The sequence below is a fragment of the Mercurialis annua genome, linkage group LG1-X (genome assembly GCF_937616625.2).
Source record: "Mercurialis annua linkage group LG1-X, ddMerAnnu1.2, whole genome shotgun sequence".
Lineage (NCBI taxonomy): Eukaryota > Viridiplantae > Streptophyta > Magnoliopsida > Malpighiales > Euphorbiaceae > Mercurialis > Mercurialis annua.
The window spans coordinates 14875334-14893716 of record NC_065570.1 but is presented as its reverse complement, the minus strand read 5'-3'; the positions used below and the strand labels follow the sequence as shown (position 1 = coordinate 14893716).

Genomic DNA, 18383 nt, shown 5'->3' with positions numbered 1-18383 from the left:
CAGTACCAAACACTATGGTTCGACAAGGTTTAAAAGTATTTCGAACCTTATATATATATATATCAACTACATATGGGCATGTTTATATTGTTTACTACTTTCCAAAAGCATGATCCAGATCCAACATTTACAGGCTAAAGGACTAACCACGTTAAAATTAGTTATCAAATCAGTTCCAGCCAATCACTTAGACATCTAAGGACTACCACGAAAAAGTAGTAAATGTTTGTATAGGGCATTCAAGATGACTTAATAAAATCAATCAAACTTAAACTTCCGGTTTAGGTTTTGTGCATGTAATCAATCTAGACCAGCTAGACTTCTGCTATTTGTTAGAAACCGCCAGGTTTAGATGTATGCTTAGGAGTACCTGCTACTTGCTTTGCATGACTAGTCCAGATCGAATCATATGCTAGTCTATTTGTTTACGCGCTTTCATACTTGTTTGTTTCCAGCATTATATCTTGTAGACTGCTAATCAAATATTGAGATGAGATAAAATAAATATGCCCGGTAAACAAAGCCAGAAAGCCAGGCACACGAGTCTCGGGGAGGTCCACGAACCCGGTCTTTTAGTCTGATGCACGATAATCTTACTCATAAGCGAGTAAGGTTATCTAGTAGGTATAAAGGTAATTTTCTAGTTGAACTAGGTGGCGACTCAATATTCAAACCATTTCCAGATCAAAAAATCAGCCAAAAGCTTAGGCCAGCGGCCCCCGAACACCGCTTCGCTCATAACCGATATATTGGTTAAATACCTAACCAATAATTCGTTACAAAGCATAGTATAATTTTTAATTGAATGTGACTTTAACCTATTGAACATCTTTTTGCGGTGCTGGTGAGAATATTTGGAAAAACTATGCATATGATAAAATCGGTTGCATTGAGTAGTCTCATCGTTACATTTAATCAGGAGACATTGTCCCTCGATTCACCTTAAACGTTAAATGTTGGCAAGATTGGCAGCTTCGTGTTGGGAGGAGTTTACTTTGCCAATATATCTTATGTGAGGGGTGATCTCTTCACCTTGAGCTCTTCTATATATAACTCATATACTTTGAACTTCCTCAGTGCGTGTGCTATTTTCTCTTCTAAGTCTACCTCGCTGCGTATGTTTCTTTGCTCGGGGAGGAGGGGGGATGTGAGGGCTCAGATTTCCCTTCTACTTCGTTGTTCTTCTCCGTGGCGGTATTCTTTAGCTTCCGAGAGGAGGCTGATTAGGCTTTGCGGGAGTTATCTAAAGTAATAATGATAATTGTTCTGAATAAGCATTACCTCAATCCCTTTATATAGTCGTGAGTGTATGGCATAATTAGTAGAGTCCGAATAGATACGGGTTATAGAGTTTGGACCTTGGAGGCTGGTATCCATGAGTTATCCTGAAAGAATTTGTAGTTCTGTAAACATAAAAAGGTTTAACCCTATTACTAGCTCTAGATCTCTAAATTGAGTCGTAGCATTTTTCTTTTCTTTTTTTATCATCAAGTATTCTCCTTTTCTTACATAAAGAAAAAGAAAGATAGGTAAAGGAAATTCTGTGAGTGATTAGCAAAAGCAATCATAATTATAAAATTGTAGTGATAGAATATGTAATTTTGGTTTGTTTAACTAAATAAAGTAGTGAATTAGTGGGATTCCACCATTGAGATTGGAGGCTAAGCTAGGCCTACATAAGTATATGAGTTACTATATATTTAAATGCTCCATTTGTTCACATCGGGAAGCCTAAGTTAAAACAAAAACTCCTTTACACTCCTCCCCCTCCAAATCATTATACACAACCACCGCGGCGGCGGCGGCGGCGGCCACCACAACATCCTCAGAACTCTAGTGTGCCTGCACCAAAGGATGTCTGAACCTCATGATGAGACTCCCATACAACACACTCCACAGTCTGCTCTCCAACTCACAGTGTATCCAATTTCTTTAAAGGTGTGCTTCTTACTTTTTCAGCATTTCAATATCAATTGTATTTCAGATCATGCTGAGCCAATGAATCTGTTTTGTTGATGTTTCAGTTTGAGGAGATAGTTTACAAAGTTAAAGTTGAGCAGAAAGGATGGTGGCACGGGGCAGCCAGAGAAAAAACCATATTAAATGGAATTACAGGAATGGTTAGCCCGGGTGAGATCCTTGCAATGTTGGGTCCATCAGGCAGCGGAAAAACAACTCTCCTGACGGCTTTAGGCGGCCGTCTTAGCGGAAAACTATGCGGCAAGATCGCTTACAACGGCCGCCCTTTCTGCGGCGTTATAAAGCGGCGCACAGGATTCGTCGCTCAAGACGATGTACTCTACCCTCATCTAACCGTAGCCGAAACCCTCGTGTTCACCGCAATGTTACGATTACCAAAGAGCGTAACGCAGGCAGAGAAGTCAGACCACGTCGAGAGAATTATATGCGAACTCGGGCTGAGCCGTTGCAAGAGTAGCATGATCGGGGGGCCTCTATTCAGAGGAATATCGGGAGGCGAAAAGAAGAGAGTGAGCATAGGACAGGAAATGATAATAAATCCGAGCTTGTTATTACTCGATGAACCTACGTCGGGTTTGGACTCCACCACGGCTCAGCGGATCATAGGCACCATCAAGAGGCTGGCTAGTGGAGGAAGAACCATTGTGACCACCATTCATCAACCTTCAAGCAGACTTTACCATATGTTTGATAAGGTTGTTTTGCTCTCAGAAGGTGCACCTATTTACTATGGCCCTGCTTCTTCAGCCTTGGATTACTTCTCCTCCATCGGTTTCTCTACTTCCATCACCATTAATCCTGCTGATCTATTGCTTGATCTTGCTAATGGTACTATTCTTTTATTCTATGCTACTTATTTCCTTCCTTGTGAACTTTTTAACTTTTAATTCTCTCATTTAAACTTTTTTTTCATATAATTTTAGTATTATTTCAATAAAGAAAACTAATCATTATACTTTCATGATATTAGGTTAAAATATAGTTTTTATATTATTTTAAATTTTACTGCTTTATCTTAGTATTTTCATTTAATGACAGGTTTTTACGAGAAATATTTGGGTAATTGATTTCCATGATATCTAAACTATCATTTTTTTTATAATTTGGTTAACAAATTTTAATTTTATTAATTTTGGTTACTAAATTTTAATGTTATTTCAACAAGAGATTTTTCGATAAAAAAATGAATACGTGGTAGCCATGTTTTACTTTTTTTTTAATTAAAAACCTACTTTGTATGCATAATTTATCTTTAAAACTCCCTCTAAAATATAATTGTTCACATGTAACAAGTTTTTTAAATAAAACTAGCAAATTTGATTGTTATGTGTCCAAATCCGAATTTTACTTATATAATTTTCGTCAGAATATCTCTTGTTGAAATAAAATTGAAATTTAGTGAATAAAATGAAAAAAATCTGAAGTGTGAGGAAATGATAAACATCTTTAATTTAGAAAAGATAATAGTTAATTTCAACAAAAATGATAAAACATATCCTTTAGTTTTATAAGAGAGTGGGATAATTATAATTAATTAATTCATATATCCTATGAAACCTTGAAATGATTGTTGAGGTAGAAAAGAGTTAGTTATTCGTCTTCTTAATGTGACTCATTGGCATAAGTGGGATGTCAGTTGGTCCACTAAAAGTGGTGCTTAACTTGCACCTTTTACAAAATGGAGTTTTTATAAGCCAGCCCCACCAAGCACCCATCCCAAACAAAAGAAGAAAAAAAAATTAAACATTACTCTCATGATTAGTTGCTTTATGAAATTGTACTCATCTCTTATCACATAAATAATCACAATGATAATTGTAAAAGTGGAGTATCGATTCAACAATAAATTTAATTTGCTTTTCAGACCATCTTATTATATGGCAGTTCGACCACTAATAGTGGTGCTTAACTTGCTCGTTACATGTCCCTTATGTGGGAGGTTATCATGTGTCGTAACGGATAACAAGTCGACAACTACATGAATAAAACTCGATTTGAAATTAGAGGATAGCATTTCTAACTTTGTTTCCGATGATAATGTGGGAGTTTCGCTGCCCCGCATGTGTAGATCTCTTTAGTTTTCCTCTGACTTTGGTCATTCTTCTTTGTATCAAAAAAAAAATTGCATATATTGGTGACCGTAAAATTTTTTAACTCGTCTAGTAACAATTCTATATTAGATTAAAAATCATACGAGATCTCTTGTTGTCCTAACAAGTGGTAAAAACTGAAACAATTCCAGGCATTGCTCCTGATTCTAAAGCTACAACAGAAAAAGGAGAGAATTTGGAACAAGATGAGAAGACGGTGAAGGAAGCTCTGATTTGCGGTTACGAAAAAAACATTTACACGAGACTCAAAGCCGAGCTCTGCAGTGTGGATGTGAATAGCACCAATTACAGTAAGGATGCCTAAACTTTTGATTTGTATGTTTAATAATAAACAGTCACTTTGATACAGTCATTGTATTCATAAAGTTTGTTGTGTATGTGTATCAGGAGTTGATAGAAAGTCAGAGGAATGGTGCAATAGCTGGTGGCATCAATTCACGGTTCTATTTCAGCGGGGACTAAAGGAGCGAAGATACGAATCGTTCAACAAGTTGAGGATTTTTCAAGTGACGAGCGTTGCTGTACTTGGCGGACTTCTGTGGTGGCAGACACCGGCTTCTCATATCCAAGACCGAGTAAGAACACACTCTCTTTTTCACTTGTAGCGTTGTTCAACATTCGACAAATACTAAACCATGATGATTGGTGTCCGTCGCAGATTGCGTTGCTCTTCTTCTTCTCAGTGTTTTGGGGGTTCTATCCACTCTACAACGCCGTTTTCACATTTCCGCAAGAAAGAAGGATGTTACTCAAGGAACGAGCCTCAGGAATGTATCATCTTTCGTCGTACTTCTTTGCAAGAACAATCGGAGACTTGCCTTTGGAGCTCGCGCTCCCAACTCTCTTTGTGTTCATCATCTACTGGATGGGCGGACTTAAGCCCGACCCCCTCACTTTCATCCTCTCTCTGCTCGTCGTTCTCTACAATGTCCTCGTCTCCCAAAGTCTCGGATTAGCGCTTGGCGCTCTACTCATGGACATCAAACAGGCTACTACTTTAGCATCAGTCACCACTCTGGTTTTCCTCATTGCAGGAGGCTACTATGTTCAACAAATACCTTCTTTTATAGTATGGCTCAAGTACTTGAGCTATAGCTACTACTGCTACAAGCTTCTTCTTGGAGTCCAATACAGTGAAGATGATTTCTACGAGTGCTCCGAGGGAGTCATGTGCCGCGTCGGAGACTTTCCGGCCGTCAAGTCGATGGGGCTCAATCATTTGTGGATTGATGTCTCTATTATGGCCATCATGTTGCTGGCTTATCGACTCATTGCTTATGTAGCTTTGAATAGAGTTCAGTTGAGGTCTAATTATACTTAACTTAACTATCAATTTTCCCTCGACCTCTACCTTCATTCTAAAGTTTACACTTATCATCAATTTTGTTTTTTAATTTAGTAACTTTTTAAAATAATTCTCCATTAATTGATCAAAATTTAGATATTTGATCAAAATTTAGATAAATTAAGAGAATGCCATCGTGTATAAATTTTATGGGTCGATTGATATTTAAGTTATAAATATATGCATCTCTAGATAATAGCTGCATATACACTTTCAAGAAAAATAAAATACAATTCGAAAATTTATTCTTCTTTTTCAACTGAGTGTTAATTAATTATAAGGACTTTATATAAGGGTTAACGTCATAAAAATTCACCAATTTTACACGTTTACTCAATTTAATCACATTCTTTAAAATTTCTCATAAAGATACACCAACTTTCATATTTTCCTATATTCATACACGGTGCTGACATGTCACTCATTCATTGGTTAAAACTGACTTACACCTCAGCAAATTGCACCAATAGATGAATGTCACATCAGCACCGTGTATGAATTTGGAAAAATATGAAAGTTGGTGTATTTTTATGAGAAATTTTAAAAACGTGATTAAATTAAAAAATGTATAAAATTAGTGAATTTTTATGACATTACCCCTTTATACAATTATCCAACATTTCTATTCTCTTATAATATATACTACCCATGTTTTGAATTTGCAAAACTAATGTACAAACTATAATTATTAACATAAATAACATAGGTATAATTCTTTTTTTTTTCTTCTTCCTCCTTCTTCTTCTTCTTCTTTTGTTTTAGAAACCATCACCATATCCGTCGTTTTGTCTCTGCCATTTCACCTCCACCTTTGCTATTATGCCTACGTCGTGTCAATGTCGACGTCGTTTCACTATCGCGATTTTGCTTTTTTTCACATCTAAAAATATCGCTCTATTCCACTACAGCCACCGTCTTCATCATTATTTTTTGGATTTGGAGCCGCCGTCGTTCCTTTTCTTCAAATTTTTTCAGATCTAAATGCTTTTTATCGTCATCGTTTTTGTTTGTATTGCCATCGTCGTTCGTCATCGTCATCGTTTCGTCTTCTATATTTTTCTATTTTTTTAATATATTAGACTACTTTTTCATATTTTATTAACAAACTTTATTATACTCTCTTTGTCCCAATAGAGTTGTCCACTTTATTATTATCACATAGTTTAAGAAAACACAATAAATATTATAAATTTTTACCATCTTTTCTTACTATATCCTTATTTAATATATCCACTGGCTCTTGTTACTAGTTGATGTATCTGGATATGTAAGTGAGGGTTTGTTGGTTATACCTAAAATGTAATGAGTAGGATAGATCTCGGTCTCAGACCCCGAGTCCACTTCGATTCCAAAATTAGTAAGGGTATCTCAAGTAAAAGATTTCAAAATATACATACCCTTTAGAGTGATCATGGCCTTATATTTATAGGCGAGTATGTGAGTTCTTTATTTACTTTGTGATGTGGAATTTTATGGTAATCCATCATTAACCCCCCCCCCCCCCCCCAATCTGTTTTGGTTAGATATTTATTTCTAATTTTTGCGATACGGGTCGGTGGGTATCGAGTTGGGTTTGGTAGTGAGATTTTTCTCTTTTTTGCGTATGCCTCGCTAACAGCCTGTCATGTCTTATTTAATGCGTTTAACACCTTTTTGGATACGGTCGTTTTGTTTTCCTTCTCAATTCAAAAAATTGTTTCAAAAGTTCCCGCTCCTCTAATTTTTTCATTATTCTTTTTTATTCTTACTTATTCTTCTTATTACTTTATTTCCTCTCTCTTGTTCAATTTTTTTCTTTATGTTCCTGTTATCCTCTATTTGTTCTTAAACAATGGCTAAGGGTTTTCCTAATGTCATTGCTTCTCTTAAAAAGTTTTCATGTTCTTTGTTGCTGCAGTCTTTTGTGACCATTCACGATTTCTATAGTATCCCCGAAAATTATCCTATGTTTTTTTCCTGAAATTGGAGTTTTTCCCAACGCTCGAACTCCTTCGTGCGTGATTTTTGCAAGCTTTGGGGCATTGCCTTTCTTAGTTGCATCCCAATGCCATTTGGCACATCATCTACTTGAAATCTCTTTGTTCCTCTTGTGGTGAACAGTTAACATTAAACCGCCTTCATTATTGGTTCAATTGCCCCCGAAACGACTTCCCTTTCTTCGCTCTGGATTTTAGATCTTGTTTGAAGATTGTTGGACCATGTCTGTTTTGATCCCTAATTTTGAGTTTGATAATCAATTTAAACGTTCTAATCATGTCTATTAGTGTATATGAACCTATATGAACCATCGCTGATCGATTCAGAGCTTTCTAGCGAGAATCAAAAAATTGCATATTTGCCGAGTTATAATAGGTTTTCGCGCCCGCTACATAGTTAGAATCGCAGGCGCTACACATGAATTGCGGGCATGATAAAGGACATCGCGGGCGCGACAAAATGGGTGACCAAAACCTCTTAGGATTTTGACTTTGATCACAGGCGCTACAAATGGATTGCATGCGCGAAACATATGACCGTTGGAGGTCCAACGGCTATTTCTGAGTACCTCAACATGATTGGTTGATTCTGAAAGAATTAAATGTAGCAGGCGCTACTCAAAAGATTTTAGCAAACAATTTAGCCTCTACTAGAAGACTTGAAGAAAGGTTGTTGTGGTTATAAATACCCCTCATCTACCACGTTTATGTGGTTAGATACTTTAAAAACAACAAGAACTACAAGCATTCAATTTAACCGTCTCTCTTATTAAATTGTTCATCATTAATTGATTTTTTTTTTATTGTTGATAATCAATTTTTTATTTATCATTAGTGTTTGTAGGTTTGTGATTAGTCTTGAAAAATCACTTTGTGGGTTTGTGTTTCAGCTTTAGAAAAATGCTATTTGTAATAGTTGGGTGTTAAGCTTAAAACACCCATTTAGAGAATTATTGAAAATCTCAATCTTTAATTGAGTAGTGGAGTAGAATCGGTTTGTGATTCAAACATCTCTAAATCGCTTATGTTTCTCTCTATCTTATAAACTCCTAACCAAAACACTAATACATTTTTAAATTTCTAAATTAACCTTATTCACCCACCCATCTCCCCCCCCCCCCCCCAACCCCCCCTCTCTCTCTAAAGTAGTATTTTGGGATTTCAATTGATATCATAGTATTGTTGCTAATTCATTTGCTTAATTGCGAGTTGAAAGATCTTTATGACTACCGAAAATATCTCCTACACTCTTAGGCCATTCTACGATGGCTCCGATTTTCCAAATTAGAAGTTCAAGATGGAACACTATCTAGATATGGAAGGAGGTGAAGCTTTGGAGGGTTATTATCAAAGAATATAAAGCTCCTACTCAAGAAGTTGACAGTAATGAAGTTCCATGGCCTAGAGATGATTGGACAAAAGAGCATGTTGAAGAAAATGGCCTCAACCGATGTGTGTTCTTATGGGCCTCTATTAGAGAGGAAAAATCAAGCCCTATTGTTTCGATGGGGAGAAGAACCTATGATAAGCTTTTCGGAAAATTTCCAAACGAACAATTTCAACGGAATTTTTTTCAACATTACTCTTATGTTCATGATATGTGGAAGATCTTAGAAAACTACCATGAAGGTACGGTTCAAGTCAAGAACAAGAATGTGGAGCTTCTTATTAGCAAATATGAAGCATTCAATCACAATGCCAATGAGAACAATACTAATATCACAAATAGACTTCTTGCCATCACCTTCAACCTCAAAAAACTTGGTAATAACTATACTCTTGGAGAAATCAATGGAAAAATTCTTCATTCATTCCCTATCTTAGATTGGCAATCGAAGATAACCGCCAATAAAAAAAGCTCATGATTTGAAAAAGTTGAGAACCGATGAGCTTATCGAACAATTGTTTCTTCATGAGATGACTTACATAAAGAGCATTCAAGAGGCAAAGAAAGCTCAAGATGAGAAGACTAAGGGAATTTCTTTGAAAGATAAGGCAATGGAATCCAAGATTGAAGAAGAGCTTAATTTAGTGATGATGAAGACGATGAGGATATGGTGATGATGGCTAAGAAAGTTAAAGAATGGAAGGAAAAGAAGAAATGGCAAGCTCAAAGAGGAGATTCTTCCAACTTCAAAAGATCCTGTACTCCTAGAAAAGAGGCTTCTACTTCTAGAAGAAATGTCGTTTGCTAGTAGTGGTTGATAATTCCTTAGTTGATGATTGCATTGCTTATGATGTTGATGATGATGAATGTCATGGCATGATTAATGAGTTAACAACAAAATGTAGTGATTATCATGCCAAAATGAAAGTTTTCAAAAGGGAAGCCTCTATAGCTAAAATTGAGATGCTCAAATTGAAGAAAGAAATTCAAGACTGAAAGTTTTCTTTAGAATCTATCCCTAAGTGTAATAACCCGTAAAATTTTAAGGAATTAGATCGTGCAACGAATCCTAAATTATAAAATATAGATCAAGTAGGTCGAGAATGAGAATCGAGTTAAGAAATATAGTTGAAATAAGTTTATTAAGTGAGTCGAGAAATAATAATTTTAATTGGAAATTATTATTGGTTAGAGCGGTTTTCAGTGGGACTAAGTAAAGGTTAAGATAATTGATATCAAATAAAATACAAGTCCCAAACTAATAATTTTAGCGCCAACACCGTGAAATATTATTAAGAATTTATCGTAAAAGTTTTGTAATTTTCGTAGACCGTTTTAAAATTGGACACGACGATTAATTAAGAATTTGAGTTAAGCATTTCTTCAAACACTTAGAGTGCAGGCAGTGCAACACCAAAAATCGAACGACCACCACATCACCACCGTCGTTCACAAAAGAAAAATCAGTTAACTAACGATTGGTTAAATAGCAACAAAATAAATTTCATCACAACAGATCTGCCACCTCCGACGACGACAACCAGTTAACTAATAATTTTATTAATAATATATTCAAAATAAAATTTATTACAAAGTTAACGGTTTACCCAATGGTAACCATTAATTACCCAACAACTAGAAAAATTACAATTCTCATAAGCATTTCTTCAAACACCTAGAGTTCAGGCTGAACATTGATTCTATCTATACATCCACGACAATCTACCACCAACCTCCAAAATGAACCCAACAAGACTCAAGAAGCGGAGTTGAAATTAACCATCACTTTAAAAAATAATAGAAAAAAATGGAGCAGAGCAGCAGTATTATCCATGTATAGAGTAATGATAAGATAGAAGTGGCTGCAATTTTATGGGAGCTTCCTCATCTAATTAATCATGGAGAATTCTCCCATTTTCGTCTTGGGGTGTTAAAAGAAAGAGATATGTCAATGAGAACCTTTCTCACCGCCGCGCTTCTTCATCTTCACCTCCGACGCCACCGCCGCCTTGCCGTTGCCGCTTGGCTGTTTTAGTGATGGCGGAGTGCGATTTTCGACGAAGAAATTTAAATTCTGTTGGCAAACCTAGTAATGAAAGGAGAAGGCGATCTTTGCTTCAGTAATGGCGGAGGGATTGCGTTGAAGGAAGCCGCTTGACTGATCTTGTTTTTGTTTGCACTGAATGTTTCTGTTTTTAATTGAAGAATGAAAGACAAGATCGTATTTGTCAAAAACAGAAAGCATAAAAATAAAAAATAAAAAAATAAAATCTAAATCTTTAAAATGAAACTTACCACCGTATTTGTCTAATTAATTTGGGTGATTCCCGTTTTTTCTCTAATTAACTCAAAACATAACCATCTTTTTTTCTTTCCTAGAATGGTTATAAGGTCATAAGTTGAAAATCTTGACACATATTCTATGTTAGGAAAATTGGAAGGCAACAGCTTTATCGGTTTTGGTTCAAAAGATTAGAAAAGTCTATCCAGATAATCTTTTGGACATCTGAGACACGTCTCATAAATTAATATTTATTTAAAAGAGAATGTATTTAATTTGATTTTGATATGTATTTGTGATGTATTAGAAATATATCACAAGTGTACCAAATATATATGCTTAAGGTACTGTCACCGGCGCGCTAGTGAATTTGGCGAATTGACGCGTCTGACATACTGGCGCGTACAAATGTAAACAAAAGTACTAAGTGAAAGAATCTAAAAACTTAGCATTTTTTAAAAGATTCAGAGTGTTTTTGTTTTCCTCTAACTTTTTGCCAAGAGGTTACTTTGACCCTTGATGTTTTTCGAAGCGCAAATATGACCAAAATATTTCTTTTGCTCACAATTTTAACACCGGACTTAACAGGCATTTAAATTAGGACTTTTTATGTCAAATACAGCTTTTGAGAGACTCTTTACTTTTATACAGTCCATCTCATTTTTTTACTTTGCCCACCATTTTATTTTATAAATATAACCTAACATCTTATAGTTATTTCTTTTATATAATTTTTCATTTTGGCTCTCAAATTAACAGTTATTTCCTCCATACTCTTCCATCCCCTGCTCTTTACTCTTTTTCATGGTCGCCGTTATTCATCAAGTTTCAGCGGCGCTTCGTTGCCGCCTTCATCCTCGCTGCGCCGCCGCCGTTCTCTTGTTTCCGTGTTTTTTTTCAGATCTAAATCGGAGTTTTTGTCGAAAGGAAGAATAGATATCGGAAGTTTTTAACGACTTTAAAAAAATTTAAAGGCATATGATCATATTTCGAGGCAAAATGATTCATCGTTCTTCTTCTTCTTCTTTTTCATTTTCAGATTTAGAATTTTTTGTTAACTGTTTTTAAGTAACAGTGATTTTTTACCATTAAACATGTGTAAACATTATCTTTCAAGAATGTAATACTAATTTTCTTGTACATAAAATAATTTTATGATTTTATAGAATGAAAATCTGTTATTGCTGTAGTTTTATTGTGTTTGGTTGCATTTCTGCATTTTTCTATTCTGCAACACGATTTATTGTAATGTTTCAGTGTTGTTGATTTTATGTTGATTTTATGTTGATATTTTATTGATTTTTACATTGACGAATAAAATACTGATATCCTTCAAATAAACTAAAAAAAATAAAAAATTTAAGTGAGACTAGATAATGATATGTTAGCATTGAAAAATAAGACAAATTAAGATATTGAATTATTGAAATTTTTTTATTTTATTTTATTTTATTAAAGGTGGAAATCGACTTTTTAGAGTTTCATGTTAGTTGTTAGTTACCGAGGCGTGTTTTGAACCCACAACCTCTCGATGCACTTAAAGACGCCTTAACCATTCAGGCTAGGCCCACATTGGCAATTATTGTAATGTTACATTGTTGATATTGTGTTGATTTTCGGTTGATATTTTGTTGATTTTAGCATTGGTGAAAAATACAATAATAATGGATGATGTTATAATGTTGATCTTGTGTTGATATTATGTTAATATTAAGTTAATTTTAACTTTAACAAAAAAATATCAACATTACAATAATTTAGCAATTAATCAAAAATTAAGGTATCGTTTTTTCTATTTCAATTTAATTTTCATTTTTTTAGTTTATTTCATATACAATATTATTTTCTTTGCCAATGTTAAAATCGACCAGATATCAACACAAAATCAACAAAATATCAACCGAAAATCAACATAATATCAACACTTCAACATTATAATCATTCAAAATTATTATTAGTCTTTTCCCCAAATGTTAACATATCATTATCCAATCTCAGCTAAATTTTTATTTTTTTAGTTTATTCACTGGCAATATTATCTTATTTGCAAATGTTAAAACAAACAAACACCAACTGATTATCAACATGAAGTCAACATAATATCAATAACACTGCAACATTACAATAATTTAACAATTAATCATCATCAACAAATCGTGCTGCAGAATAAGAAAAACGCAGAAATACAACCAAATACAGTAAAAATGCAGAAATAACAGATTTTTATTCCATAAAATTGCAAAATTATTTTTCATAACATCTATATACTTATATAATTGAGAGGACCAACAGAGACTTCTCATTGATTCTCACCAAATACAGCTCTCTTATTAATTCCCACTTCTACTAAACTACTTATTTTAATTTAATTAATTTTATTAAGTTATTATCAGGATTTACATTTATAATTCTATCAGTTACGATTTTTTTGTTACTTATTATTTGAATAGGTTAAGATTCCTAATATACATCAAATTACTAAATCCAAAATAAATACAAAACACAGAAACTGATTCGTACTTTATTAAGTGGAAGAAAAATTTCATATAATTTTAGGCTGCCATAAATCTGTTGAAGGTACAATGAAACATGCCTTTATTTTTATCACTTTGCTATTTTATTTTTGCTAAATAGATTTTCTTTCTTCTTCATTCGCTATTTTTTTCAGGTTTATTTCTTCATGATGGTAGCGCATATAACGCCTCCTAAAACGTTTAAAAGTAATCCATACATAAGTGTCATCACTTGCAAAATACATATGGTCATTAGGATTTTGTTTTCTTTATTACTATTTTTGTGGGATCATGGTAGCAGAGGTGAGAAAATATTAAGCAACTGAATTAGTCAGATTAATCAATCCATTTTAATTCGGTCAAATGTTTTTGGTTAATTCAATAATTTGATTAGTTCAGTTTATTAAAAAGTTTGGGTTGGTTATATTTAAAAGTTTTATAAATTCAATTAACCAAGTTATCCAAAAAATTATTATTTTTATTTTATATTTTTTGCCTGTTTACTTGAAGATCAAGAAACAACTTTTTATATTAATATTTGTATCATAAGTTTGAGTTTTATTCTTTCAAATTTCTACTTGTGTATTGATAAGTTTGAGTTTTAGTTAATTCGTAAAATTAGCTATTCGTCGACATATTTTATAAACAACGAATTGTTGTGTTGGAAGAAAAAGTGCGGACATGGATAGCTAACCATAGTGACATTCTTCAATATTCTATTTCAAATGTTTTTCTTTAATGCATTTAGAACTAGAATTAAATGTTAGTTTGAATGGACTTGCACCAAATTTAATTTCGATTGATTATTTTTATGTATTACCATAAATTCATGTTTTATTGTTGAATAGCATGGCTAAACCGTTTATTTAATATTTATAAGACTTACATCTGGTACATTGGTTAGCAATTGGATAAAAATGTAATATAAATTAAATTTTTAATTTAAATATTAATTTAAGTTCGCGCAAATGCGCGGGTTTACGACTAGTGAAAAGATAATCTTTATACATGTTTAATGATAAAAAATTACTGTTACATAAAACAGTAAATAAAAAAAGAAATAAACTTGTATATCTAAAAAGAAGGAAGAAGAAGAACGATGAATTTCAGATCTAAAATTAAAATAGAAACACGATAACAAGAAGTAACGCAAGAACAACAAGAAGCCATTTTACAATATCAGAAACAACCGATTTTACTACCACCGCTTTTCCTCGCCGAAACCCTATGCGGATCTTCAGCTCCAACAACGGCGAAAAGAGAAACAATGCTGACGAAACTTGAAGCGATGTTGAACTGCGGCGTTAAGATAGATGGATGATGGCGGCGGATCTGAAAGAGTCGGAGGAGGATGTGTGATCTGAGAGAGATTAAAGAAATATGAGTTGAGAGAGATGAGAGAAAATGATGATGATGAGAGAGAAAATTATTGTAATTATGAAGGTTGGTTTGAGATGAGGGGTATATATTTGGACCGTATAAAAGAAAATATTTCTAGCGTGTACTGTAGTTTTAATATTAAAAAGTTGTATCTGTATAAAAATAATAAACTTCAAAATTTTGGTTGTTTATGAAAAAAGCCCTTTAAATTATTATATCTAAATTTAAGAATATATTATCAAATTGATTATATATTCAAATTTATTAACAATTATGATTCTTTTTTTTATTTCTATTATTATATTCTTCCAATAAATTAAAAGATGTAAACTTAAAAAAATACTCTCTTGATATTATAAAATAACAAATTTTACGAACAAAGACATTGATAAAAATGACAAATATTATGAATTTGAGAGAGTAATATTTATATATTATTTTTTTATTATTATAATAATAAAATTAAAATTAATTACAGAGTTATCCATAATTAAATAATTAGAGAATACTGATAGAGAATATAAACTGAAACAATTAATAAATTAAAACAAAACAAAAACTCTAAAATATACTCTCTTGAACCTTCACTACTCTATAGCCAGCGAAACTAACGGGTCGGATGCTAAAATAATAAAAAAAAACATTCGGATCATATTTGCACTTCGAAAAACATCAAGAACCTAAAGTAGAATCATGGCAAAATTTTAGGATCATCTGTGCATATTTTTCCTGTTTCCTTATTACCGTGTCACCATCTTGTAGGATGTTTTAATAACATATCAACTAACAAATGTTCAAAACCTGTTAACTCGTGTTAAAATTGTGAGACAAAGTCATATTTGCAATTCGGAAAAAATTAGAGAAAATTAGGAAAAACACTCTATTTTTAAAATAATAGTAAATTATACCTCAATAAGGAAAAGATAGAGAAAATACCTCATCTTTTTAGCAGTTTTATTTTTTTACTCTAAAGTCTTTTTTTATTATAATAATACTCATTTCTTATTATTTTTTACTCTAACTATTTTATTTTTACTCTAATATGAGTATCTCCCTTTTTTTTTCTTCAGATTTTCTACTCTTTCTCTCTCTCTCTCTCTCTCTCTTTCTCTTTCTTCTTCTTTTTCTTCTTCTTCTTCTTCTCCATTTTTCTTTTTCTTCGTTTATTTTTTTATTCTTTATCACGCCGCCGTCGTTCCTTCAACGATCCGCCGTTGCTCCGCCTTCTCTTTGTTTTCACGTCGCCGTTGATTTGCCGTTCTTCTACATTTTAGCGATTTTTTTTCTTAACTCGTGGTGATTATTACGATTTATTTTAACTATCAGATCTAAAAAAATTGTTCTTGAATTTTTTCAGTTTAATATCTGAAAATCTGCATTAAAAACAATTTTATGATGAAAGAAAAGAATTTTCTGCAGAAAAAACGATTTTCTGCAGAAAACAGCTCTTGATTATCATATCGTTATCACTATGACGTTATCATATCATTATCATAATACTGCAGAGAAAAATGTTTTTCTATAAAAAAAACAGTTTCTGATTATCATATAAGTATCACTGTATTATCATGTAGTTATCATAATATTGCAGGAAAAAAAGATTGTTTATAGAAAATAATATTTGATTATCATATTGTTATCATAACATTATCATGTCGTTATCATAGTATTATCATATGATGCCGAGATGATAATATTTATGGTACCTATATGATAATATTATGATAATATTTATGATACTATTATGATAAACAGTGTCTGATTATCGTATCAGTATCAGTATCACTATATTATCATATCGTTATCATAATACTGCGGTGATAACGATATGATAATGTAATTGTTGCTTTTTATAAAGATAAGTTATGATAATAGTATGACAGAGTTAATGATAATAGTATGATAACGTACGAAAAATAATTTTTTTAAAAATATTATGATACTGAGATGATAATGTAACTGCTGCTTTTATGATAATGGAGTAAAATTATAATTATTTTAATTCCGAGAGTAAAAACATAAATATGAAAAAAGGTGAGGTATTTTTTGTAACTTTTCCTTATTGAGGTAAAAAGTGCAAATATTTTTGTTTTTGGCTTAATCACCAAAAAATGCCAAACCTATACGTCTTGTGTCAATTATAGCCAAACCTTTAAAAATCACCAAATTTAGCCAAACCTTATATGTTCTGTTTCTTTTTTAGCCATTTTTGAATCGAACCGGTTTTTGTGACACCGAGTCGTCCACGTCACCGCCAACTAAGCAATTGGCTGACATGGCAGCTGAAATATATAAATAAGGTTTGGCTATAACTGACACAAAATGAATAGGTTTGGCTATAACTGACACAAAATGCATAGGTTTGGTATTTTTTAGTGAATAAAACTAATTTTAAAATTAAATAATTAAATGATAAATTATATTATAATAAAATTTATATATATTTAAAAAATAATATTTTAATTTAACGCTAATTAAAATTAATTTATTTTTACTAAATTTAAATAATTCTAATAAATTATTTTTACATATTTGATGGATATATAATTAATTTAAATTATATTAATAACAAAAAATGTCATATTCATCTTAAAATTTATTTATTTTTAAATTTCAGTCGTCGGTTCTTTGACACCGCCGCCGTTTGAGACCCAATTGTTCATCTTCCGACGAACAATCTGAGAGTAATATACACTACAAACATACGACAGTGTTCATAATTCAACTATACACACATAAACATAAAAATAATCACTGAATAGACTGCTTATTTAAAGGACGAGTGTAATTATTTTTTCATTTTTTTTTCCTTTAAAAAGTGAAGTTCATTTTGGTGGAATCAATATATATCATGATGTTTATGAGCATAAACGCATATGTCATTTTACTTCGAATAGCCAAAAATTTACCTTTATTTACACATAATTATTTTATTTATTACCCAAATCCAGTCATAATAAGATCTCAACAACATTAAAAATAATAAATCAAGTTCAAAATCATCATGAACATTAAAACCTTTCACCAAATTTAATTCAACATTAATTCCTAAGTAATACACTAATTTATTTTTTAATTACATATTCATTAAAATATATTATAATATAAATTTATTAGATTTAATTAGGTTTAATAAAAAATTAAAATTAAATTTAATTAGTATTAAATAGGAAATATTAATTATTTTTAAATATATACTAATTTTATAAATGATATAATTAATTTACTAATTATTAAATTTAAAAATTGGCTTGAATGTAAAATTAGGTTTATTCACCCAAAAAATACCAAACCTATTTTTTTTGTGTCAGTTATAGCCAAACCTTATTTAAATATTTCAGCTGACATGCCAGCCAATTGCTTAGTTGGCGGTGATGTGGACGACACGGTGTCAGAAAAACCGGTTCGAT

General features: G+C 32.2%; 1 protein-coding gene across 1 annotated transcript; it reads left to right on the top strand.

The window, feature by feature from the left end:
- The first annotated feature begins 1692 nt into the window (after positions 1–1692).
- LOC126665720 (ABC transporter G family member 14) lies at positions 1693–5433 on the top strand. The gene is made up of 5 exons (XM_050358600.2): positions 1693–1938; positions 2025–2808; positions 4223–4381; positions 4479–4666; positions 4750–5433. Exons 1-5 carry the CDS (start codon positions 1855–1857, stop codon positions 5410–5412), a joined length of 1878 nt encoding a protein of 625 aa, XP_050214557.1. The 5' UTR covers positions 1693–1854; the 3' UTR covers positions 5413–5433.
- The last annotated feature ends 12950 nt before the right edge of the window (positions 5434–18383 follow it).

What these genes read in the sequence shown, in the direction of transcription:
- LOC126665720 (XM_050358600.2), top strand. Translation starts at nt 1,855, where the DNA reads ATGTCTGAACCTCATGATGAGACTCCCATACAACACACTCCACAGTCT. An exon ending in TGTATCCAATTTCTTTAAAG is followed by an intron (nt 1,939 to 2,024) that starts GTGTGCTTCTTA and finishes TTGATGTTTCAG; the next exon opens with TTTGAGGAGATAGTTTACAA. An exon ending in CTTCTCATATCCAAGACCGA is followed by an intron (nt 4,667 to 4,749) that starts GTAAGAACACAC and finishes TGTCCGTCGCAG; the next exon opens with ATTGCGTTGCTCTTCTTCTT.